The sequence below is a fragment of the Sebastes fasciatus genome, chromosome 10 (genome assembly GCF_043250625.1).
Source record: "Sebastes fasciatus isolate fSebFas1 chromosome 10, fSebFas1.pri, whole genome shotgun sequence".
Taxonomy (NCBI): domain Eukaryota; kingdom Metazoa; phylum Chordata; class Actinopteri; order Perciformes; family Sebastidae; genus Sebastes; species Sebastes fasciatus.
In genome coordinates, this window is record NC_133804.1 from 21,343,427 (window position 1) to 21,370,017 (window position 26,591).

The window sequence follows — 26,591 nt, forward strand, 5'->3', positions numbered from 1 at the left end:
CATCCACTTTTTAAAGAATGATTTTTTTTACACACTGTAGACAATAAACTGCCATCTGTGCCGCTCGCCTTAATGAATAATAGCGCTACGATACAGCAACACTGACACGCTAATGCAGTTAGCGGTGATTCAGTTACTGAAGTTCCTGATTCTACATTTTCTCTGTGTAGGCATAGATCAAAACTATGTCCTTGTGTATCACAAAGTGTCGCACAGTAAAATTCCCCTACAGTATATAAAAAATACTGAATTTTTATTCCAAAATAAAACATCCAGTGTTTGAAAGCTTGTAAGTAAAATCACAGATCCATTAGAAATTAAATATATTGTTTAATTTTATGTTTTTTTTTTTTATATACGGAGGCACTACACTAAATAAGATTATGCCAGCAGTATGTTTCCAGCTCTCCTCTGTCTGGCTGTGTTTGCCCTGTGGCTCCCTGCAGGCTCTGAGCTGTGGACCTGCAGGGATGGAGGGAGTCAATATATGAACCTACTTCATCCACAGTTGTGCACAAGAGAGCTCTGTAACATGAGGTAATGGCAGGAAGGCACAGCGAGGACAGAATGATGGGTTTATTGTAACACCGCCACACCTACACGAGCAAAGCAACAAAGCCCTTATAGATGATATATACACACATCATATTCACATGATGAAAATGACTTTGATCTTCATGTTCAGCCAGATGAGTATTTTTTTCTAAGATGCAGCACAACTTTTGATTTCAGAGGGGAATCTATTTTTCTTTTATGTGTTTGCTGTACTCGCTGAGCATGAGCTACCAACCGTGGAGTATATTGATTCCCCCCCATTATATAAGAGCAAACCTGACCAGATGGTAGCTGGGATGATGTTGGGTTTGCAGCAACAGCAGCACTTTCAAAGCGTGCTGCAGCACAGCAGTGAAATGTACAACAGCCATGAGGTGTCTGATTGTAAAAGTCTCACAAGTCGGCACCGCACAAGGTCCTAAAAGACAGCCTGTTAAATGTTTACAACTTTACCTTTCCGGTGTTAATTTCAGTGCACAATATCAGTGATTACAGCTGTAGATACTGCACATAAATAGATTATACTGTATATATCCACAGAGATCTTTTCACTTTTACATAAATGCATTAGGATTGAATTGAATTTGAACTATGAATTTTATTCACAAATGGAGCGCAGCTTTATTGAAGTCGCTCGCATTAGCTGATTGGCATCCGCTGCTTCATTCATGCTTCAACACAATGTGTTTCTCCTTGCATCAATCTAATGAAGTTAGATGGATCTAATATGAGGCCACATGTGACATGCAATCACTTTGATTGCTGTCATCACAGAGCCTGTAGGTGCCTTTGTGTGTTCATTTTTGGGGTAATTGTTAAATTAAATTTGATGTGTGGGTATGTGTTAGGGGGATTAGTTCTAATCCTCGATGCTGCTCAGATTCTTTGAGAGATTCATTAATGAGTATTTTTCACTGAAGTGACCATTTGCTATAAATGGACTCTGACTGAAATACACATTCAGGGAAAGTGCTGTGGTGACGTAGTTTAAAGAGCAAAAGAGACACACGTGTCGGGAGGAAGGGGAGGTGGATGGGTCCAGCAAACTCAAGGCTTTCATCCAGGAGACCGCTGTTCATGTCCCGTGCGTTACGTTTCACTTTCACGTTACAATCAGCTGTTTGTTTGTGTTCACAACGTCTAGTCACATTTGCACTGTAAAAAACATAGTAATTTTAAGACAAAACATGTTGTTTTTTTCCTAAACCTGACTAAGTGGTTTTGTTGCCTGAACCTAAGAAAGTGTTTTTGTTTAATTCCTAACATTAAGCACGTGTTTACTGCGAGTGAGAGATGAGAACGTGTTGATCTTTTCCTAAACCTAAATACTTTTTGTCACATAACTTTCGTACCCAAACCACAATCTTTTCCTAAACCTAACTAAATGTTTTTTTTTAAAAGACAGTGTGCATGTAACAAGCGTAAATTGACACATGCGTCACGTGTTGCTGAACATTTGTAGATAACGCACCAAAAATGAGGAATAACTTTTCGTAAAATCTCATACGAACCATTGTATGACGATACGTTGACCAGTTACCAAACTGTGTCAGTTTCAGACTTAGAGAAGTGTAAATGTGCCCAACTTGAATTCAAACTGAGGATATTTCTGTTCATTTGTTAATGATGCTTTTATCTTGAGCCCTCGCTACCCTCAGCTACAGCTCCGTCTACTCTAACATCTGTCTCACCCCAACAGACTGGTAACCCCGCGCCCAGGGGTCACCAGTCAACCTTACATGTGGCCAAGGACAATGGCTACACACATTGCCGCAGCTGTAATATTATAGAGAACACACACATGACTCGCTTCTCCCTGTTGTTCCTCCCTTATCAGCTACCAATTTCAAAGCACTGCGTCTCCACAGTTTCTCTGTTAAGCAGTGTCTGATGAAGAATAATAATATTTACTTCACGCGCACACACACACACACACACACACAAATCCTTTACACTTGTACATTTGGCAATGTCTTATCAGCAGCAGACAACCTTGTTCATTTGCATAAATCAATAACATTTTCAAGGTAAAAATGTGGTTTTGAGTGTGAAAATGAGTTTTACTTGGCACTTTTGAGTGAATGGATATGCGTTAAGGCATGTCAAGTGATATTGCTCATGTCTTATTCACGCACACACGGATGAGAATAAAGTCATACTTAAGATTAGAGAGAAGAGAGGGGAATAAAAGGAGATGAGAGACACGTATGGAGGAAAGTGAAAGAGAGGTGGCGAGAGCGTGCTGCAGTGCTCCTGCATTACAATTGATTGGCTGGTTTAACCGCCAATGCTGCTCACTCGAGCTTTAAATAGATGGATAAAACTCTCTTTTACTCTACACTTTCAACTCTACAACTCGCCTCCTGCTCCTCCTCTTCATCCTGTCATTTTACCTTTTCCTCTTTTCTTTTTGCTTTTCCTTTCTTTTCCTCTCCTCCCTTCCTTTCTCCTCTCTTCCATTTCTTTCTCCTCTTGTCCCTTCTTTTCTCGTCTCATCTCCTCTCCTCCCTTTCTTCCTCCTCTCCTTCCTTCTTTTCTCATCTCATCTCCTCTCCTCTCCTCCCCTCCTTTCTCCTCTCCTCCCTTCTTTCATCTCGCCTCCTCCATTCCTTTCTCATCGCCTACCTTCTTTTCTCCTCTCCTTTCCTCCCTTCATTTCTCATCTCATCGCCTCCCTTCTTTTCTCATTTCCTCTCCTCACTTCCTTTCCCCTCTCCTCCATTCTTTTCTCATCTCATCTACTCTCCTCCTTTCTTCTCTCCTATTTTCCCTTCCTTTCTCCTCTCCTCCCTTCCTCTGTCCTTTCATCTCCTCTCCTTCCTGCTTTTCTCCTGTCCTCTACTCCTCTCCTCCCTTCTTTTCTCCTTTCCTCCCTTCCTTTCTCCTTTCTTCTCCTCCCTTCATTTTTTCATCTCCTCCCTTCATTTCTCATATCCTCTCCTCCTTTTCTTTCTCCTCTCATCTCTTCTCCTCCCTGCCTTTCTCCTCTCCTCTCCTCTCCTCTCCTCTCCTCTCCTCTCCTCTCCTCTCCTCTCCTCTCCTCTCCTCTCCTCTCCTCTCCTCTCCTCTCTTCTTTTCTCCTCTCCTCTCATCCCCTCTCCTCTCTTCTCTTCTTTTCTCCTCTCCTCCCTTCCTTTCTCCTCTCCTTTCCTCCTTTCTTTTCTCCTCTCCTCTCCTCCCTTCCTTTCTCTTCTCCTCTCATTTCTTCTTTTCTCCTCTCCTCTCCCCCCTTCCTCTGTCCTCTCATCTTTTCTCCTCTTTTGTCTTCTTTTTGTTTCTCCTTTCTTTTCTCCTCTCCTCTCCTCCTTTAGATACCACAAACATTCAGATCACGTCAACTGAAAACCAATTTCACATTCAGAGCATCATTGTCAGTCCAAATGAACTTTTTTGTTGTTTATGAGGAAGTAGTATCCGTGTAATCGACTACATGTGACGCTCTGTGTACTTGTGTGTGTGTCGGTGCATAAACTGACTCACTCATTTGTTTGTGTGTGTCTGATTTCCAATTTGTCCGTGAGTGGAGGTCACACACTAATCCTAAATTGTCCTCCAATCCTGTTAACCAGATACTAGCCTCCCTTCTCCCCGATCCCTCCTCTCCTCTTTCCCTTCATCTCTCATTTCCTCGCGGTGATAAAGTCATTTTGCTGCAGAAGTGAAATAAGATGGGTTTCCTCCAGCGCTGATAGATGGAGGTGAGGACAGGCCCAAATAAGCGGGCAATGGAAACACGAGGCAGATCAGACAGCTATCAGGGGGAAGGTTGACATATCATCTCTCTGCATTCTGGAGAATACGAGAGGGCATGCGGGCTTGTAATGTGTTTTTGTATCTGTGTATGTCTTTTACAGATTGTGAGGAAACGAGTGCGTTGCTCAGCTATGACGGATGTGGACAGTGTACTATCTCTTCCCATGAGACTATCTGAGCTTCACCATCTTTATTGTGTGTGTGCATTCGCAAAGATAAAGGAAGCTGTCCCATAAGATATGTTCAGAGTTACGTATGTGTGGGTGTTCATTCATTCTTAATGATGGTTGTTGAGATTATTGCGAGCGGAGACAAGAAAAACGCCATCGCGTGTGATTGATTTAACGCTGATAAACCAGCATGTAAACTGCAGCGCAGTGCGTGTGATCAGGTCAGAAACTAGTTGATGTTCGCAGCAGACACCAGCTGTGGCTCAAACACAACCCATTAGGGCCCTAATGGAGACGAGGCCAGTCTCATTTCATGATGTTAGTAGCCACATGCTAATGACTTGTACATGACGCAAGGCTTTGATCTGTACGCACTGTACTCAGTCTCAATTAACTTAGGATTTTAAATCATTTTTCGTTTGTTCACTATAGTGACAGCGTGTGGTCTCTGTATGTGGTTTAAAGCCCACTTTGTTTTTGATCTCTTTAGTTGACCACCAGTCCAGAGTCCACTGCCTGATGTTGGCCCGTCTCTCACTTCATCTGTACTCACCTCTAATCACCTGTCGCTAACCCATCCTGTCCTACTTGTCTCAGTTTCTCGATGGCAGGCCATGCTTGGTCCTTATTCGCACACTTGCATCAGACTCATATTACCTCCGAATCAACTCACCATGGATCTCAAACTGTAGATTCATCCATCTGAAAGTGATTCTCCTCCAGCCATGATATTCCCGCAGTAGTCAGACTGCAGACAAAACTTCCCAGCATAGCCGATTGCACACCGTGTGCACATACCTCGACCTCATGAGCACCTCCACTGGAGCTCCCCCAATGAGATCTCTTCAACTCCGGTATGATCTCAGACTTCCTCTCCTCTGTCTGCGAGAGCCAAGAATTGAGGTTGCCATAGGCATAGTTTGCAATAGCTGGCTTCAATTCCTCTACTCATCCGCCACCTCTATCATGGTTCCCAGCAATGCACCACGGTGCATAGGGTGCGCCCTCCTCCTCGCATCAGTCGTCCTCATATCTACAATCCAATGTTATATTTAGAGACTGGATCATCGTGTTCTAAAAGGGAAATCGTTCCCTTCAACCAGCCGATTAGTCAGGCTATTAAATTGGCGTTATCAGTCGCTATAAGCCCCATAGATGTGGGTCAATAGGGGCCTTCTACACCTACTAGTAGGTTTTATCATCTATTCACATGGTAGATCACTGAAAGAAGGTATAAAAGAAGACGACAGCGACCTTTAGCGACCGTAGTAATTATGATAGGAGCAGAAGCAGAAGTCAGGTGCTGCAGTATAAACAGTGTGAAATACCTTAAGAGGTGGAGGTTCGGGACGATGGATGGGACACAAAACACAGGGTTTTCAACCAGGAGACTGGATTTCGCAACCTGTGTGAAACCAAGATTGTGTAGTTGTCTTTGTGTTCATATGTTATTTTAACCCAAAACACATGTTTTTCGCTAAACTTAACAATTTTTTTTTTTTTTTGCCTAAACCTAAAGAAGTTGTATTTTGTTGCCTAAACCTAAAGAAGCCTTTTTGTTTGTGTTCAAAAGATGACATTTCATTCAGTTTTTCATGTTAGAATGTGTTGCTTTTAAGTTTCACTTTCACTTTTACAACGTAGGCCCCTATTGACCCACATCTATGGTGCTTATAGCGACTGATAACGCCAATTTAATGGCCTGATAATATTCGAATCAGGTGTTTCAACTGCATCGAAAAACAGTTTCTTTCATATTTACTCAGCTTTCATCAATACTCCAGCAACAACTAACACATGCTTCATCCACCATCCACCTCCAGGATCGTCACACATGGCATCACAGCATCTCCACCCCCTTTCAGAGCCACAGCCAGCATCAGCCCCCCCCATGTGTTTCCTCATGGGCCTGCTCCCTCTGCGGAGCCGGCACAGCTGACCTTTCTCAGCTTACTTCATAATTTTTTTTTCATCCCTGTGTTCACAGGATTCACAAAATCCCCATGGACACACATCCTCTCATCCCCCCGTCCTCGAATTCCTTCAGCCATACACAGCAATGCAGCTTCTCCCAATATTTCTCAGTCAACACAGCATCCCAAGAGCCCCACCCAACGATCCAAGGTTTCTCCTATCTCAGCTTATATGAGCCGCTGACCAAATACATCAGTTCCATATTCCTCCAAGGTCTCACCTCAAGACCCACACCGAAACAGGGAGAATACCCACTCACTTTCACTAAGTCCTCCACATATCTTCAGAACACTTTTCCTGCCATTTCTTCCACATTGGCACAGTTTCGGAGACGGATCACCCACAGTGAGTGTCCTCCTCCACTGCAATATATCCATCCTTGACTGACCAAAACGAACAACTTCCTCCTCCACATTCATCTCCTTCCTCACATCCATCCTCAACATCAAATGCTTCCTCATTTCATTAACTCACATTGTTGTGGCATGGTCCTTGCATGTGAAAAAGCTCTTTCTTTTACTGCCACTGTGTGTTTTTTTACCTCCTCCACCTTCTGTTTTTTCTTCTGTCTGTCAAATGAAAGTGGGTTTGTGCTGTTAGCGTAGTGTGAAATGACACAATGCTCGGAGTCAATGAGCTGCTTTGATCTTTTGTCACCCTGGACACCAGCCAGCTGTGCCTGGCTGCCACGGCGGTAATGTCACTGTGGAGATTGATTTGGAAGAAGATGGGGTCGACGCTCAGGGAAAATAGTCCTCATTAAGCAACTCACACCGCGGAAAACTCAACGTTTACTTCATACATTTTACCACTCTTCTTCTCCGTCTCTTCCTCCAACTCATTATTTTTCTTCCTGCTTCAGTTAGTAGAACGTAACTACCTGCCAGCTGGGAAACCAAAAGAAAAGCTTGATGTTTTGCTGCATCAACTTTCAACTTCAGCACTCCATTGTGCTGATTCTCCCGCTTTGCATGTTTCCACTAACTTATTTTTGCAGCTCAGAGATTAAGTTTATCCCTGATCTCTCCCTGTAGGCCCAGACGCCACCAAGGATCCCTGTCTGAAGGTGCGCTGCCCTCCTCACAAGGTGTGTGTCAGCCATGATTACCAGACAGCCGTCTGCACCAATCACAAGCAGCCAACTCACAGGTAAGAAACAGTACTGTGACATTTTCAGCGTTGTGTGAAAAGTACCGTGAACACCGATCACAGATATAGAGCATACTGTATGATAATCCATAGTATTTCACCATGTTTTATAGCTGATGTGTCTGAAACCACAAACAGAAGTAATGCCATCACTTCAAAATCATGTTTATGAGCAATTCTCGTAAAGTTAGGAAAGGTCATAATCAAGACGATAAACTATGTTAAAGGTGGAATCAGTGATTCTAATCCAATACACTTTTTGTCAAATTCAGCGAATATCTCCTCACGGTCCGCTATCTGTCCGGTGTTCATACACAGCTCTGTAAATGGGAAGCAAACAAAGTGGTTCTGAGTTGGACCGAGCCACACAACACTATTCCAGCCAATCAGCAACAGGGGGGCATTCATGCTCATGCACAGGACTGGAGAAAAATGGATGTATATAGAGAAAGGTAGAGGGAGCGAGAGGGAGAGGGATTGTAAAATCTGGGGTGAGGTATTTGTTTGGGTGTTGAGTTCAAATATCGACAATCTTTCTCTAGAATCGCCGACTCCAACTGTAAGTATATTTTTTGAGCAATCGTCTTTCTCCACACAGAAAGGTCCTGCCCAGAATAGGGATTGACAACTGGACCTTCTTACTGCGAGGTGACAGTGCTAACATATTTTTTGAGCAGTCAATGACCTTATGCGTATCCTTAATACCTTATTTTTGAGCAGTCAATTTCATTATGACCTTATGCAAGATTGGGTGCATTTATTTTGCCTCCAAACGGCTTACAACATGGCTCGTACGTAATAGTGCCAACAGCGCTAACAGTGAAAACAACGGCAACAGTGCTGAAAAAGCTAACAGTGTTAACCCGGGAGGGTTCGGGGGCACTAGAGGGTGGGTGCTATGCTATCACAATGGCGCCGTCTGTCGGTAAGGCGTTATCAGCTGTAACCGCCGTATGAGACTAGTGCAGAACGGCCGGCCCGGATATGTCAACAAAGCACAGAGAAGCTCTGATTATAACACACACAGAGGCCGAGTGACTTCATCCTCTGCTCAGGTAGACATTACTCCTCTATATCTTTACATAGACAGTAGTTGTTTGCCTCTATATTAATGCTCCGAAATGTTGTATAGAGAACCCTTAAAGTGGGCCCTGAACACAACATCAGGGCTGATGCAGCATCAGTATTATCTACAAAAGAACAACAAAACGGTGGAGTTGTGGCTGCTTTGATGCAAGACTTTCTCTACTTAAATATGGAATTATTATTAAGTTGAAGTAAACGCCTGTAACTCAAAGATTACTATGCAAAGTTGAACTTCAGTATGCTAGACCCTCAGGGCACGTTAGACAAATTACGCCCAGCAGAAGCAGGCAATAAAGTAGCATTTTGTGTTTTGTGTGTTAGCAGTGTCTAAAAATCCAATCTGCTTCAGTGACAGACATACAGACACATATTCTCAACACCAATTAATTTTAATCAAACTATCTGTTTGCTCTCTGGACTCTGTCAGCACCCAATTTGTTTGTGTTTTCAACCTTGTCATGTTGCCAATTTTAAGGTTTTTCAATTTTTCAGTTCAAGAAGCATTTCCCCCAAAAGACATTTGAATGTTTTTTTTGTCTCTTTCTAGGGTTTAATTGATTTCCTCAAGTCATTAGCTCCTTCTCGGATTTAATGCTTTTCTTTGCATTGCATTAATTACAAGTCTTATTTGCTGCTTAATACGTAAAATTATTCAACTAAAATCTGTATTTCCCCGACAGCATCGCTCACTGAACCTTTGGACCATGATATTATTTTATCTACGAGTTGAATTAGTTGCAGTAATTGGCATAACACGGATTAAGTGTCCTCTCAGAGGGTAAATCCAAACTTTCAAGATGTTTGCAAACAGATGTTGAGAAATACAGTTAATGTGCGCTATGTTGCAGCGTGTTTATCTAGGAGATGATTCATCCTTGTTATTCACTGCTAACAAAATTGCCTTTTTTGAAAATGCCCTGGACACACTTACTGTTGTGTTTACTAAAATCCACAATCAAATTACTTTCGTTCTTCACTAAAAAAGCTGTCATAACAAACTTCCTAAGCATAACTTCTTCTTCTTCTTCTTTTTGAAATTGATAAAACTGGGCACAGACTTCACTTATGGGGCGATAATGTTTGGCTGTCGGCTTGGACATCCACATTAGCATCCAGCAATAATTCAAGAATATTATGGAGCCTTGCAGTGTTAATTGGTATGCACCTCTGTCCTGCTGTGAGGGGGCTGTAGTACCGTCAAATCAGAGCCTTTCCAGATTAGAGCAACATGGAGGCTCTCAGCAGGGGGTGGAAGTTCGGTGGTATAGGAGGAAGAGAGAGAGAGATATCACTTTCTTGTTTCCGTTTGAGGCTTCTATAGAACGTCGGTCCACTTTTTAGCTGTCTCTCCTTGTGAATAATCGTCATGCACGCGCTAATTTCCCCGGCCAAACTAATCCCACCCTTCAAATCACACTAATAACTTAAACACATTCATGTGCTTCACTGCATTTACGCAAAGAGCACTTGAACGGAGAGGAGAAGCAGCATGGGATTTGATGGGGAGTTAAATGAGGGGAAATATCTCAAAAAAATCAACGTACAAGTTTCATTGTGCCTCCATTTTACCTCATCAGCCGGCACTGTTATATTCATCAGCACGGCGTGCATGCCTAATCTGCCGTGGCAATGATTATGGCTCGGTCGGTGAGTGTGACACCTCTAAAGAGCCAAGAGGGCGGCTGACACTCTGCCTGGGATGTGAATGTTGTAGTTACGGAGCGTAGATGTCTCCCAAGGGACTGAATGGTTACGTAATGCTTTCGAGCAGACCAAAATGTCATAAATAAATAAATATTCCAGGAGTAAGCGACACAGTGTGCGGGGGGGGGGTTTAGATTCGGATTTTAGAGCGTAGATGTGGAAGAGGTTGTATCTCCACCTGGTCACTCTAGTAGTTGATGTTCACTTTGCATCATTCGTTGTCGCCACATTAGTTCCTCTGTAAAGAGTCGGTCTGGCTCTACTTCCATCGCTGGCCGATGGAACAGGAGGCAGCCGGGTGTTCAGTGAGAGCACTTAGATAGAAAATTGCTGCCAGATTTGGATCAAACGCAATTACGCTCGTTATTGAAAAGGCCTCGACGGACCAATCAGGATTCGCTCTGCTTCAGCTGACCCTGACGACCAGAAACACTTTTAAAACTTTCTGCTTAACAGAAAACTGATTCTGCTAGTTATTATGGAAAGTTATTACTGTACTTCAATTTTCTGCCAACACATAAATTTATGAGGGAAATGTTAAAATACATAACGGTTTTGGCTCAAGCACTGTAGATATTATTGTTTGTTTTGTGTTTTCATGCATTTGTGGGAGACCTCAGCTTTTTTTTACTGAGCAATATCAAAATTCTGATTCATAACTATCTGAATTTAAGTATTGTTTCCCCCTTTCTCTCTCTCTCTCTCTCTCTCTCTCTCTCAGTGTGAAACCTAGGAAAGGCAGTGCAGGCCACAAGCACAGGCTTGAAGCTGGTGCTCATGGGAAATGTAGGATCTGCTCAGGGCTCCAGACAACTCCTTTGTGTGGATCTGATGGACACACCTACTCCTCCAGGGTGAGACATCTCTTTTTCCCATTAAGTTTCACACTCTTCTTCCTTTCTCTCTCTTTGTACTTTTCTCACTTTAAGTGTGTAATTTTTTCTTATTTTCTCAGCAAATATTATTAATCAATAATTCAGTTTGTTTTCAACCATAAAAAGCAAGGACAGGCTTGCTTCGAGACACACAACAGCGCTTGAAGAGCCACTGACTTGTATAATTCACGATATAAATATTTGAGAGGATGTGTACTTCTCTTTCTTTGTTTCTTGATAGATGATATTTTATATGACACTAATCTATTGTCACCTTTCCCCTCTGCTTCACGGTCTTTTTCCTGCCCCCTCTTCTCTTCCTGCGGTCCCATTTCATGTATCGACTCCTATCTTCCTCCAGTGTTGATTTCAGCCGTACTTTTCTCTGTCTGTTATGTAAATGACTGGGAACAGGTCAGCAATCAGAGGTCTTTCCAGCAGCTAAAAAATCACCTACAGGACGATTCGGAAAAGCTCTCCAGCCTTCTCATCAGACTCTAGCCCCATTTCTAGCTGCTAACCTTGGCTTGTAATCTCACTCTCAGTCTCAGCTACAGAAAAATGACTCATACCCACAAACTCTCAATGTCAGAGAAGAAAAGAAAGGCAAGAAGGAAAAGAGCAGAGGAAGTTCAGACTGAGGAGTTAAAGAGGAAAATCAGTTGGCTGAAAAAGACATAAAGAAGTGAAGCATTGTGGGTCTGTCCTTGGTAGAACAGACTCTGGATTCTTACTGACATCTATATTTATTATTATTTTGGTTGCAAGGGGTGAAACACAATCCAAAATACAAGGACCTCATACAAATGGACAATATAAAACATCTCCTGAGCTGAATCAAAGTCTTCGTGACAGAAATATTGGCAAAGTAGAGCGAGCTATGACCTTTCAGGACACCTGCACACTGTGCTTGTCACTTGCTCTGTATTATTTATTAATTGCAGCGACAGTGGTGTCTGAGGAGACAGAATCAATAAAAGCAAAACCTTTGAGAGAAGGAGTTGAACTACGGTCATGTTTTATTTGCCGGGAAGCTCGTTGACCATCCACAACATCATCCGTATGTTTCAGCTGCAGCTCTGCAGGAAATGAATGGACTTCCAGATATTTGGTGGCCACGTTGTTTTCAGTTTAAATTCAGGGGTAACGCTGAAAGTGTGGCCTCCAGTGAGCTGCCATGCAATGTCTATGGAAAGCTGCAGCGGCCGCTCCCGAGCTCAGCAAGCTGCAGCCATTGAATCTGCAGCGAACTGCAGCCAAACTCAAAGATGGGAAAAGTTGAACTTTTAGCGGAAAAGTGAGGATCCTGTAAACAGATCCTGTGACATGTTGACCTATGTTACAAAGATTTTTTTCCCATCTGAAACACACGAACGCGCCTCCCAACCTCAGAAAAATTTAATTATTGCGGCAAGTCGCACTTTGCCGCTGCAAAGTATGAAACAAAGTGAGATGGGCAACCCTGAAAATTACATTCCCATGGTATAACAAAACTGCCTTCTCAATTATGTTTAGAGAGAAACATATATTCTCCTGGATTACGGTTGCGCCAGGTTTAAACGCAACAAAACTACTTGGTTAGTAAAAAAAAAACAGAATCACAATGATCTTTATTGTCATTATACTAAATTTCGCAGGCTACACTTGATGTAGTTAAGATTAAAACAAATAAATAAATAAAAGCAGTGGTAATAAAAACAGTAATAGCAGCAATATAAAAAAATAATAATAGCAGTAAAAAAAAAGAAATATAGAAACAGTGGTTGCAGCGCTTAAATTTGAAAGCGCTTATATTTTCAAAGGAACACATTTTTAAAGCAAAATCTTTGTTTATTATGTTAAAAAAAACATCTTGGTTTGGCTTAAAATGACTACTAAACTGAAACAAAACACCACAAAAATGCAACAGAACTACTTGGTTAAGATTAGTAAAAAAAAAACATCATGATTAAAATAAGAACGTTGATTTTTAGTTTCACTTTGAGTCTCCTGGGCGACCCATTCACCACCCAGACCTCCTTCCTACGCGGACTTCCGCAAACATACTTGTGATATGTCAAAAACAAACATAATCCGCGACAAAATGCATTTCCCCTTGAAACATAATTCACAGTGCAGTTTCGTTGTACTGGAACGCAGTTTTGAGGAGACAGGGCTGGAGTGGGAGTTTCAATCCCTTGTGTATGAGCAAGTGAGGACGTATATGCTTTCCTAATGACCTACCTGCCTGAAGCACTGCTGAGGAGGAGAAGTATTGAAGGAGAAACAAGAGGAAGAACAAAGGGAAGGGGAGGGCTGGAAGGTCCCTCCGGTCGCTGCAGTAATTTAGTTGGAGGGCTTCAGTTAGCTGGTGGAGTGATGGGTCCCTGTGGTCCAACCTAAACCCTGCTCACCAGTGAGCTGCTGGTCTCCAGCTCATTCATGTTTTATTATTACATTACATGCCTCCCTCATCATGACCGCACACACACTCAATATCCTATTAAGAGGACAGTGCTCTTATCTCCTGAGAGGCTTCGGCCCACTAAGTTAAGTCCATTACTTCCCTCCTCTTAAATCATCCTTTCTATCCTCTCCTCTCCTCTCCTCTCCTCTCCTGTCCTCTCCTCTCCTCTCCTCTCCTCTCCTCTCCTCTCCTCTCCTCTATTTTTACTCCACCAAGTCAGGTGTTAAAACACTGTTTCATCAAAACCACATTAACCCCTGGAGAGAGACATACATAAAGATTCATGGGTTCCCTTAGTGTGCTGACAGTGACTGGGGGAGGACATCCATTTCCTGGGCTTTCTATCTCTCTCTCTCTTTCTCTCTCTCTTGCTCTCTCTTTCTCCCTCCCCAGACATTTAATTCAATATATTGAGAACAGGACATAGCGCTGTTCCTTTGTCAACAGATTTCATTAAGCAACATTAGCAGCGCTATCAAAGAGGTGACAGGGAGGAAATGATGGATTTGAATTACAACATGGGAAATGAAAGTGCTGGCGGGATCGGGCTATAAGCTTGCGTATGATGCATGATGTGTGTATAGATGTTTATGCACAGTCATGGTCTCTCACCCTGACAAAACCTGTCGTCATCACCTCGCAAACAGAATTTACATAACTCATTTCAGTTTTCATTATTCCTCTTGGAAGGATCTTGTAATTGGATTTTTTCCCCCCAAACTAGTCCAAACAAGTTATTACCCCTCACTTATACCTGAAATGAGATTTATACTGTTAAATTACATTCTAAAGTAGTCCATCTTGCTTTTTTGCATCGCATTAGGTTTGTACTGCGGTGAATAATAGAATGTCACTGGGCATCTCTGTGTCTAATGGTGTGTCTACATGGCTGCCTAATGGACACATCTGTTCATCGAAGATAAATGGCCAATCCTGTCTCAGCAAATCTTTCCCTTAATCAGCTCGACAAAGAAAGTTCGAACGTTTTTGGTTGTAATTGCATACTTGGAGCACAGTTATAACATACCTGTAGATTAAGTGTGCAGAATTCATGATTCCTTATCTGTGCTGTAGGTTTATTTTATTTAAAGAGGACCCTTTTATGCGTTTGTGCTATTTCCCTTTCCTTTAGTGTGTTATATAGTTTTTTAAAAGGTCAAAGCCCAAAGTCCACACCAGAGGGAGTTCCTCTCCCCCAGAGAAAAACTGCTCCTGAACTGCTGAAACACATTGATTGAAGTCCCGCCTTTTCTTCTGTAACGTGGTGATGTCACCAAGTAACACATTTGCATAATACCTACCTAGGGGCTAGTTTGGCTCGCCCTCAAACAAAGCTAGTTAGAGCGGAGCTGGAGCGGAGTCCGAAGAGTTTGATTCGGTTGCCCAATCACAACAGTGGGCCAACTGACCAATCAGAGCACACTGGACTTTTCAAGAGGGCGGGGCAGGAGATCAAACAGAGCGTTTTAGACAGAGGGTGAAAATAGGTGCCGCAGAGGTGCTGGTATGAGAAAAATAAAGCGTTTTTGAACAATAAAGCATGTAAACATGCTCGAGTAGAAACCCAAAATACAAGTATGAACTTGAAAATCAGCATAATATGTCATCCTTAAAATCATAAAATAAAGCAGATTTGAATATGAACAGTCAATCGATGCAGCAGCATAATATCCTGACTTTTTGCCTCTGGCAGGGCCAAAAACACAGAACCCTACACTTCCCATAATGCAACTCAATAGTACCAATTCATTATACTTTCAATGCCTGGTCATTACTCATGTCTACTAATGCATGTTTGTAGTTGTGTTAGGCCAGGTGCAAGCGAAACAATTCAACAAAGAGGGAAAAAGGCATTAGTTGGTGCAGCCTTTTTCAATTCCACTAAAGTTTTCCATTTTATTCATCTCTGAGTCCAAAGTAAGATAACAGTGATGACATCATCCGGACTGTTTTCTGAGACTTTAGAGTGCACCTCCAGAGCCACAGAAGACATTATAAAACTGCTTTTACAGACCAAGTACTCCCCATGACAAGTACACTGACCTTTATGTGTCTTTATGTGGAGTTCCCAGCCCTCGGGTCTCTGATATAAAGCCTCCATTACTCATGTTTTTGTTGTGTGTTTTTTACAGTGTAAGTTGGAGTTCCAGAGCTGCCTGTCTGGGAAGACGATCTCAGTGAAATGTGACGGGCTGTGTCCCTGTTTGCCTGGTCAGGACCTCAGCAAACCACCACATAAGACTGAAAAGGCCGGTGAGTACTGTCGCTCGCCGTTACATAGTCAGTGTTCTTCGTCTCCATGTTCATTTCATCTGATGTGAGCTTGTCAGTCACTTTCGGTTCGGGTGGATGCCTCAGAAACCCCTTTCACTGGTAATCTCTCAAACTCTTCCATTCCTTTCCTGCATGTCACCTCTCCCCTTACGCCTGTTATTTTCTTCCCCTTCCCCCATCCCATCTTCTGACAGCTACAGGGAGCAGTGATGGAGTGAGTGTGTGTGTCTTATTGTTTGTCATGAAAATAGGATTTCGGTAGATGAATGGAGAGATTCAGGAAGAGAAATGCAATCTAAAGGAAAGCAGCACAGAAAAGGATGGATTGTTATCGTAATGGGCTTCCTCTCTCCCAGATGGGGGAGTATAGTGGGATGGTTTTACTTTATGTGCATGTGTGTGATGTGAGTCTATCTACCTATCTGTCCATCTATCTAGTTGGGATATTGAATATTTGGCTTATATGCTGCCCTCTCAGGTCTTTTCTAATCACTCTCTGATTAGGAAGCATTTCTAAAGATCCAGAGGTTCATCAGGCACATTTAATACAAACGAAATGTGTCTGCTAATTAATGAGGACTCCCTCTTTTATCTCATTCTCTCCTTCATTAGTTTGAGGCTGAATGATGGGAGGAAACAGAGAGTGATGCTGTAACGGAGAAGTGTTTTACCAACTTGACTGCTGCCTAATTAATTCCCCTCCATCTTTGTTCAGTAGAAACTATAATTATGTGTGTGGTTTGCTGAGAGCCTGGCTGTGGGAGGGAACAAAGTGGATGAGTTTGTGTGAAGAGAGAGATCTATTTCCAGATCTTGGACTGTGTCAACATACAGCATTACACTCAGTTTCATTATCTGAGTCTCTCGCTTTGAGTTTTCTGTTTAAACTTTCCCCATTGTCCTATTTCTTCCTCTCTCTCTCTCTCTGGCTCTATCTCCTTCTCACGAATGTCACTGTACTTTCCATTTTCCAGCACAGTCTGTCCTCCGACCATCAGTGAGATAGCAGGTCCAAAATGTTTGTGCATTCAGAGGGAGCAGGGATGATAGGATCTCTCATTAGATCAGCAACACAAAATGGTAAACAGATGGAGATGGCAGTAGGTGAGGAAAACACTGTGTGTGTGTCAGATTGTGTTCCTATGGTAACAGCCAAAAGATTGCAACAGTTGGGTATGTGCAATCACTCCTCTATGTTTACTGATAGCCACAGGTTCAAACCGGGTCTGCACAGTCCTACCAGACTGGTAAATATCTCTGTTCACACAACACCTGCGTCGAGTTCACTAAGCGCCACTTTTACAGTAAACAGGGTTGTTGTGTTTCCACAAAACAGCAGTGGTTTGATGATCCAATGTTCCTTTTACACTGGAGGTTCAGAATATCAGATGGTTTGGACGATATGTAAACATACCTTTAGGGACTGGGCAACTATCTTGATATTAAATGTATACTTTTTAGTTGTATAACCCTTAATATTGCAATAACCGTTACAAAGCACAATTGCGAATACTGGGAAATACACATTTATCATTGCTGAAATTAGAGAAAATAATGTTTAAAAGGTATACAGTGTTCAATGTGTTCACATTTTCATAAAAAAAATGTTTTGACATGTTTCAAAACATTTTGCGATTAATCGCAAATTAATTGCATATGTTTTATCTGTTCAAAATGTACCTTAAAGGGAGATTTTTCAAGTATTTGATACTCTTATCGACATGGAAGTGGGCAAATATGCTGCTTTATGCAAATGTATGTATATATTTATAATTGGAAATCAATTAGCAACACAAAACAATGACAAATATTGTCCAAAACCCCTCACAGGTACTGCATTTAGCATAAAAAATATGCTCAAATCATAACATGGCAAACTGCAGCCCAACAGGCAACAACAGCTGTCAGTGTGTCAGTGTGCTGACCTGAATATGATTTGCCCCAAACTGTATGTGATTATCATAAACTGGTCATGTCTGTAAAGGGGAGACTCGTGAGTACCCATAGAACCCATTTACATTCACATATCTTGAGGTCAGAGGTCAAGGGACCCCTTTGAAATTGGCCATGACAGTTTTTCCTCGCCAAAAACGTTTGGAGCGTTATGTGTAGCTTTAAAAGTGACCTTATGAAATGTAATCTGGATCTATAGCATTATCATTCAAGATGAAGAAATGATTTTATTTTCTGTGTGAAAGTTGAATGAAACAGGAGAGCTGGATATGATATAATGTAGTATGTGTGTGTGTGTAGGGCAGATGAGGTAAGTGTCATGGTGAGTTGACATCAGGAGAAATAAGCCAGACAGGCAGAACTAACCTAATTAAAATGGCACTGAGCTGTTTAAATCAAGCAAATGTAATCATATAGAGGTTTTGTTATATATCCATATATAGCATACTGTCATAATATCCTCGCAGAGCTAAGGCTGAAGCCACTGAGCTCACTGAGCTGTTATATTTTCATATTCATTATTATCCGTAGAAGTGTAGTAGTTTGATTATTAAGCACATTCATATCGGTGGCATTACAGGACAAGATATCTCAGTGATTCGAACGCAAAAACGACTCCAAACGCTCGCAGTAATATTTACATGTCACCACCAGTGAGATCACAAGTTAAGGGTCAATGAATTTTTGTTACCACTCTTCTCACTCCCTTTCCTTCGGCTTCATTACAGTCAGTTCGATAAAAGTTATTGTTCGTGGGGGGATTCCTGGCCGAACTGACAGTCATCACTCTGCTCTCATCAACTGTGTCTTTACATGCATGAATGAGGAAAGGGAGGTCGTAGAAGTGACTTTGTAGAAGATAGGAAGGGTTTTCGGACGCAACCCGACAAGCTTTATTCTTCCGCAGAACAGTTGAAATGTATATTTATTACTCAAAAACTTTGCAAGGAAGACAGCCAGTCTCTGCCATGAATGCCAGCTCTCATGCTGAGACAGTTAGTGAGTATGTACTACTGTAATATGGTCCATCGCTGTGTCTCCAGATTCAACAGACAGTAGAAAGCGATGTGAAAACAGTGGATTCTCTTATAAGAATTGAGGAGGAAGTGGAGGAAAAATTGCACAAGCAGATTTTATAGATGAATCTGAAATTTCTGTCCATCTTCTCTCACCCACTCCCCCGATTCTGATTGATAGTTACAGTGAGTGTTCGCTGCAGTATGCTGTTTATTTGGAGTGCAGGGCCAATATCGTTTTTTATTTGACGAGGCTTCAAATATCATATTTTTTAAGTACCCTTACCTCAACCACACTAATAACCTTTATTTTTCACAGTGTTAGTAGGTGTGTGGGGAACATGTGACATGTCCCTGTGTGTTTGTCATTCACACTATTTCTCCTCTCTCTCATCTCTGTCTGTTGCTCATTTATTTTCTGTCCAATCCATCATTTTGCAAGAGCGTTGGGTTAACCTCCACCTTTTTTGTCTTTCTCACATTTTTCTGCCCTTTCATTCATTGCACAAAAGACTGTGAGAGATGCATTTTTTTTATATTAGTCAACAAATAGAGTTCAACCCTTTCCTTAGCTTTTGACACTGGGTCATATTGGCACAAATGGATCCCGCAAAGTCTCTAAAACCACAAAGATACGAGGCAGAATCTCTCTGGAACTGAGAGAAATGAGAAAAATTGTCAAAGATTAGGCCATAATTACAGGTTAATTGTATATGTTAATAGCTAAATTTGGTGTAATCTTTATTTTAATGACTAATTAAGATCTTTATTAATGATCACATAAAACTGATTTGCTCAGAAAAATCCATTTCTGCTGTGTGCCTGTTTGTCAGCAAAGGTTAACACATTGACACAGAGGCACTGAGATTTAATTTGATCCGTCAGTCAACCCCGAGGCAGCGCTGCCGTGACGTTCAACATCATCACTCTCTCACATAAAAACAAGCTGACACAAAGCGATCCTGCTGGTGATCGTGTGTGAAGGCCTAAGTCCGTACCGGTTGTGGTCAAAGAGATTTTTTTAACAATCATTTTCTGTGTTGAACAAAGACATCGACATCACAAAGAGAAACCGTTAGAGGCTGAATGAGCTAAATCCCCTCGCTAAATTAAATTTTTCCTGGCAATTCTGTCTCACAGCTCCACAGAGAGCGCGCAGGAGGACAGATTGTGTTCTCCTCTCTTCTGCCTCCACACTTCCTATCCTCTCCTAACACTTGCCAATTGCTTAGGGATTGTTTCCAGAGTGCTGACTAGTGTGAAGAGTGCCTGCAGAGCATTTTAGTATGTCCTCTTGAGACTCTGAGACTGGTCATTTGTTCAAGCACTTAAAACAAACAATCTTTATGGTTTCCTCACAAGCTGCCTCGTGTGGCCGAGACGTTGTTATGGTGATGCAAAAACCTCTAGGGAGGATTTCAGGTGGATTCTTGGGCATACAGTGTTTTGCATCCTCTCGCCCTCCAGCGTTCAGCGTTTTAACCATAGCACATTCACATCGAACACAGTCTCACGGCAGTTTGTGAAATAGTCACAAAATTGAATCTATTTGATTTGTGTACATAGACATGAGCTTTGTTACTTGTTTTTCGTGACGCAAAGCTCGACTTTCAACGAAGTATTTTTCGTGCGTTTTCCTACGAATGTCCAGCAACACTTGCGTGTCAATTTCTGCTCCAGTTTTTTCAAAATATAACTACTTAGGTTTAGGAAAAGATCATCTTGGTTAGGTTTAGCCAACAAAACTACTTAGTAAGGTTTAGGAAAATATTGTGATTTGGGGTTAAAATAACTCCGGAAGTGCTGTAATTTAAATACTGAAGTTACGTGACAAATAACTCAACTTTGACTTGTGGTTTCAGACGGGACACGAACGCCAGTGTCCTAGGCGAAAGTCCGGTGTTTTTTGACAAACCCATCCACCATGACCTCCCTACACGGCGTTCGCTGCTCTTTATACTTCCCGGTTCACAATTCTGTGGATTACATACGAATTGATTTCATGCTGACCATCATTAAAAAAAGGGAAATTTGTGTGACTATTTCACAAACTGCTGTGCGACTGGGCTGTCGCGTCATATAATTGAGACCGTGATGACGCCCAGCTGAGGGGAAAAACGGTTTCAACAAAGGTGTCAACAAACTGGTGGTAAAGTGGCTGCAAAGCCAGCAGTTACATCTAAATAAATATATTCAATCTTAACACCAATGCAGCCAACTCAGTTCATTTAAAAGGAGTTGTACAGTTTGTCTGTATCTGGTTTCACTTGTTAGCGAACTGCTCAAAATTCATAAAAAGTAGCTAATTTAGGCTGTTTATCTGGTGTGACTACAATGAGAGCAATGAAATTAACCTCCTTGGAATAACGCATCAATAATCCCAAATCGTAGTAACGGTGGATTTTGTTCACCTGCACAGGTGTTTTCACTTATTTTGCCTGATTAGCCCTCTTCCCAGGACTGTTGGAGTGTCTTGACCAACAACTCCCACACGGGCATGTCACGGTAGGAGAAGCACAGGTGTAAATAATGAAACTAATCATGGCTGACGGCTTTTCTGCTATGTCAAGTCAAAATATCTGCTGTGAAAAAAGCCTATTCCCTTCATAGCAGCAGTTGCCCTTTACCTAGAAACATGGCAGTTCAGAAGATGTTTGTTCATTTGTAACTGTTTTGGAAGACAGTTTTTTGGTTTTGGTTTGAGGACTGTCTGTTGTTGGTCATACCAATACCTACAATTACCCTAATCAATGATAACTTTCATGCTAAAATGAATATAAACCTCAATCAAAATCTAACCTACATCCAAGACAGAAAATGATTTACAAAAATAGTCTCCTTCCCAAGGTTGAAACTTAAACTGGTTCTGTTTCTGTCTCTCTTTCCTTATACCTGTCTCACTCATATCTCCACCTGTCTCCCCGTCCGTGCAGACAGTGATTACTGATCATTATCTAGGATAACCTTAACTCACTGCCAGTGAGATTGTTCTGGAGAGCTGATAGCTCAAGGCAAAGAAAATCAAACATAGCCTTGTATCTTTTTAATGAATCTGACCTTCTATCTTCCTCATATCTCCTATCTGACCGTCTCAGTCCATTTCTTTCTCCTTCTGTTACCTTGTTAGAAAGTGTCCCCTCACTCCACCACCTCGCGTCTCTCCTCTCTCCCTCTCCATCTGCCTTTCATCGTAATCTGATCAGACCGTGTTCCTTATGTCTCAAGGTGATCACCATTTCCCACACCCACCCCTTCTCTTTTATATGACAAACTAATTTCTAAATGATAAAGGAGACCCACGGAGGGATACAACTCCTGATGGTTGGGAGTTATATATTAGGGAGTCTGTAGAACGCATTTATCTCGCGGCCTAAACCGGCCTGGAGGGATTGACACCGTATGTAATTTGGCAATGTTGCACTCAATCACCTCCTAATGGCGGTCACAGGCACAACATCTGGTGATGTGAGCTAGACTGTTGCATGTTTCTGCCAAACTAGAAGGGAACAAAGAGGACGCATCTCCACTAAACAAGATGGACACAATTTGTTAATTAAACTGACAGTTCTGACAAACCTAATGAGGAATACATGATTGATTGATTTGTCAGTGGGTAAGGCACATGTTTTGAAGATTGTTAAACGGGATGTTTTTATTACATGAGATACATAATAAACACCGGTTAGATAAAAAAGATCACAACAAGTTACATTTTCACAAGATGCAGCAGCATTTCATGTTTTTCATAGTAGACTCTAATGTTACATCTATAGAGGATTACATGCGAGAGAACTGCTGAATGTAATGTGAATATATACTGTATATAGCTTTAGCTCTTCGTCGCTCATTATGAATCAAATCAATGATTGATCCAACAAACACAAGGCTTTCATCCAGCAGACCGCTGTTCCCGTGCATTCAGTTTCACTTTCACTTTGCATTCCGCTGTTCGTTCGCATCCTGTGTTCACAACGTCCAGTCACATGTCACTTTAAGCCCAACCATTTTTTTTTTTCCTAAACCTAACTATAGTGGTGTTATTGCCCAAACCTAAAGAAGTATTTTTGTTTAATTCACAACATTAAGCACGTGTTTACTGCGACCGAAAAGTGACGCCGAGGGGTCTGACAAAGTGTCAGTATGTGACGAGTTGGGATGAGAATGTCACAATCCAGTCAAATCTGAACACGCAGACATTATACATATATTTTCAGTTTGACTCACCTTCCAAGGATATCATTATCGCTGATGTCCATTGCAAAGAAACATCCATAAAACCACATCAAAATCATATAAAATGTAGGGTCCTTATAACTTCAGAACTTGCCTGAGAATCCAAAGTTTTTTTTTCATTATCAAAATAATCCAGTGATAGTTTTCTGTACATCCATCGGCACATTGCAAACAGGAACTACTAATTACTGTTTCGGCATACTTTTAATGGTGCCAAACAAATATAGACTAAAGTAGCAACCTACAGCATAACTCACTGAATCCATGGCAACATTATACTTGATTTTCTCTTCATTATCTTCATATGCTGCCTTATCCAAGTGTTTTAGTAGCCTAAACATAACATTAAGAAGGTCACTACACACAAAACACTGTCTACAGTGTCAAAGTCCTGTGCTTTGTACATTCCCCCCCTACCTCTACACTTTGACATCAGTATAAGGATGTTACGCTTCCTGCATTGTGTCCTGGATCTTACCATTGGATATGCAACAATCGCATTTCCTCTTGAACATATTTGGTAACGTCAATTAACAGTATGTGGTTTGTAGGAGACAGTGTGTGATTCAGAAGCACAGATACTGATGCATCTCAGTGAGTAGTGTTTTTTATTAATTGTGGGGACTTTGTTTTCACCTTAGAGTCCACAACCTTCCCCAAACGATAGCTGCTTCTCCACGGCATATTGTCTTTTCCTTCTCCTCTCGCCTGTCTTATGTGTAACTCTTTGTCCTGACATGATCAGATTGGTCTTTGTTAGTGTTAGTCTGTTAGTAGAAGTTCATCATATACAAACACGTTTTTTGTATTCTGCTCTATTTGGCTAGGAAGGAGTAAAACTTGTTTCTCCATCTTGTGTGCTGGCTTGCAGTTTAGCTTTACTTTTTCCACGTACAGCTGGTAGTTTATGTGCGCGTCAGTCTGTGAAAAACTGATGGCTTGTGGGGTTTCTTGGCTGCCAGTTTTCTACTGATCTGAGTTTGCAGACATGAAAGACAGCAGGAGCGAGGAAGTGCTGGGTGAGAGGAAAGGAGGGAGGAAGGAAGACGGATAAGAAGGTAATTCCCAGCCATGATTCAGTGTTTGATATTTGACCCGCAGCTCTGATCGATTCTTCTTCTTCTTCTCCTGCGTGAAAGCAGCTGGTGTGTCTGGCTGTCTACTACCACTTCATCCTTTGTAAAAAGTTCACTGTCAAACAATCTGTGATGGGTTGGAAGTGGAGCCGATGGCGTCAGTTCTGGCAACTTTAGCACTGCATCTCTGTCTCTGTGCACGTGAGCATATCCACTGGAACAATTAGCTGTTTGACTTAAGGATGTATCTGTTTTTATATTTGAAGCGGAGAGGATGTTTTTTTCTGAAATGGCAACTTCTTACCCAAAGGCTTCCAGCTGTTCTTACTGCTATAATTTTATATCACTATCTATTATAGCTTTTGTTACATTTAAACGCTATACTTCCTGCTAGAACACATATAAATCATTAAATAATTTTACAACAAAGAAAGCAAAAAAGAAAAAACAAGCACATTCAGACAGCTTTATCTATCCCAGAAGGGCAATTCAGTTTAACAGTCTACCCAGACCATACACAAACTCACAGACAGCAGCAGTCACCAGTATGTCAGAGACAACAGATAAGTGAATAAATAAAAGAATAACTCAGTCTACGGGCAGAGATCCACACTGGCACCTCATGTTGCCCCGTGCATACTGACTCACACCAAGACCAGGCCAAGAATAAAAATTCACAATATAAATAAGTAAATGATAATAAAACATTAGCTGCACTTACCATTTCTACATTCAATGAAGAAAAACATATTGGTGTAAACCGACTATTGTTGTTTAAGAACAAAATAAGGTATTCATTCAAAAAGGCTACTATCAACATTTAGCAGCGTGATAGCAGAAGGATTGAAGGACTTCGAGTAGCGATTTGTTTTCCTAGGCGGCGCTTTTGTAGCACTGGCCTGAGGGCATTAAAGTGAATTCAACATCCTTTTTTAAAGTTTTCCAGTGCCAAACCACCTCATCTGTCCTTTATATGGGGTGATGGCGACGCTACAATAACCAAAATAACATGATTGTTAATCTGATAATAAGGCTGACTGGAGAACAGTTGAATGTGGATATACCAAGGCTTGTGCTTTATGTGTCTTGGAGAAAAGAAGTCAGCCAAACTACATTTAAAAAAAAAAAATCATAGTAAGCAAATATGACTCTAGTTTTAGGCTGAGTCTGGTTGCAGCCATGGAATGACCCATTTTTTCTTTAAGTCAATCTTTGCGTGTTTTTCTGTGAAGTGATTCTGAGACACTTGATCGAGTTTTCTACTGACAGCAGCGACATCACTTGTCGAGTCCCACATCAAATCCAGTTGTGCCATAACTGTGTAATCTTTACTGCTTGTGGTCGGGCTTTGATGTTGGTTGTGTGTGTCTGACATCTTTAAGCCTGCCTGACCCCGCCGCCGTGGCTCGGAAAGAGAGCGCGCGCGAGAGAGAGAGAGAGAGAGAGAGAGAGAGAGAGAGAGAGAGAGAAATGGTTAACAGGCCATTTTATCTCTGTGCGTGTTGTGTCCTCCAGTGTGTGAATGCGTTCAGCTGCAGCTCTCTGATTCACTGCTCAACAAAAGGAGTCCTTACACAGGCGGCAGTGTCGGGCCCGTCCAAAACAATTTGGGTCACACTGAGAGAGAGAGATAAGAGGGGGTCCGCCGAGACTCATTGTGGGGCGTATAGTGCGTAGTCCGAGAGACTTGAGAGGAAAAGAGAGCAGCGGAGACAAAAGTGGGAAAAAGTGGAGGAAGGAGGAGAGGGAGTGGATATCAAAGAGAAGAACAGAAAGCGTCTTTGCATTCTATAGGGGGATGTGTGAGGGGAGAGATGGGAAATGAAGCATTCAAAGCAATTTAGGTGAGAGAAAGATAGAAGAGCGGGGCATATCTAAGTGGTCCTCTAAGTTTAAGAGAAACTGAGTTAGGTACAGCCAAGGGGTGATAAGTGGCTTCTATTGAATCTCAGACAATTGACAGAGATAGAGGAGAAAGAGAGAGAGAGAGAGAGAGAGAGAGAGAGAGAGAGAGAGTTTAGAAATTAACAGGCAATAGAGGGAAATGAGCAAGAAGCCCTTAAAGGCAACAAAGGAATCACAAAAGCAGAGAGGGATTGAAATGGTGGTGAGTGGGAACAGAAAGGAAAACAATGAGATGAGGGGAGGAAACTTGGTGTGGAGATGAAGAACGGTCAAATAAATGAATGATAAAGCAAAAGAGCAATATGCTGCAGACTCCACTGCTGCCAGAGGAGGAATTTTAATTAGGAGGTGAAGATGGATAATGTTGTTGTGGCTGTTGGTATTTCGCTCTCTTTCTCTGCTCCAGACCGTGGAAATGAAGA

The 26,591-nt window shown here is 41.8% G+C and overlaps 1 protein-coding gene across 1 annotated transcript in view; it reads left to right on the forward strand.

Annotated features, from left to right (window-relative positions):
* The window catches only part of spock1 (SPARC (osteonectin), cwcv and kazal like domains proteoglycan 1), a 116,252-nt gene that overhangs the window by 80,234 nt on the left and 9,427 nt on the right, over positions 1–26,591 (forward strand). The window contains exons 5-7 of the mRNA XM_074648971.1: positions 7,487–7,601; positions 11,113–11,245; positions 15,845–15,965. Coding sequence (XP_074505072.1) covers positions 7,487–7,601; positions 11,113–11,245; positions 15,845–15,965 — 369 coding nt within the window. The remainder of the gene's footprint in view (positions 1–7,486; positions 7,602–11,112; positions 11,246–15,844; positions 15,966–26,591) is intronic.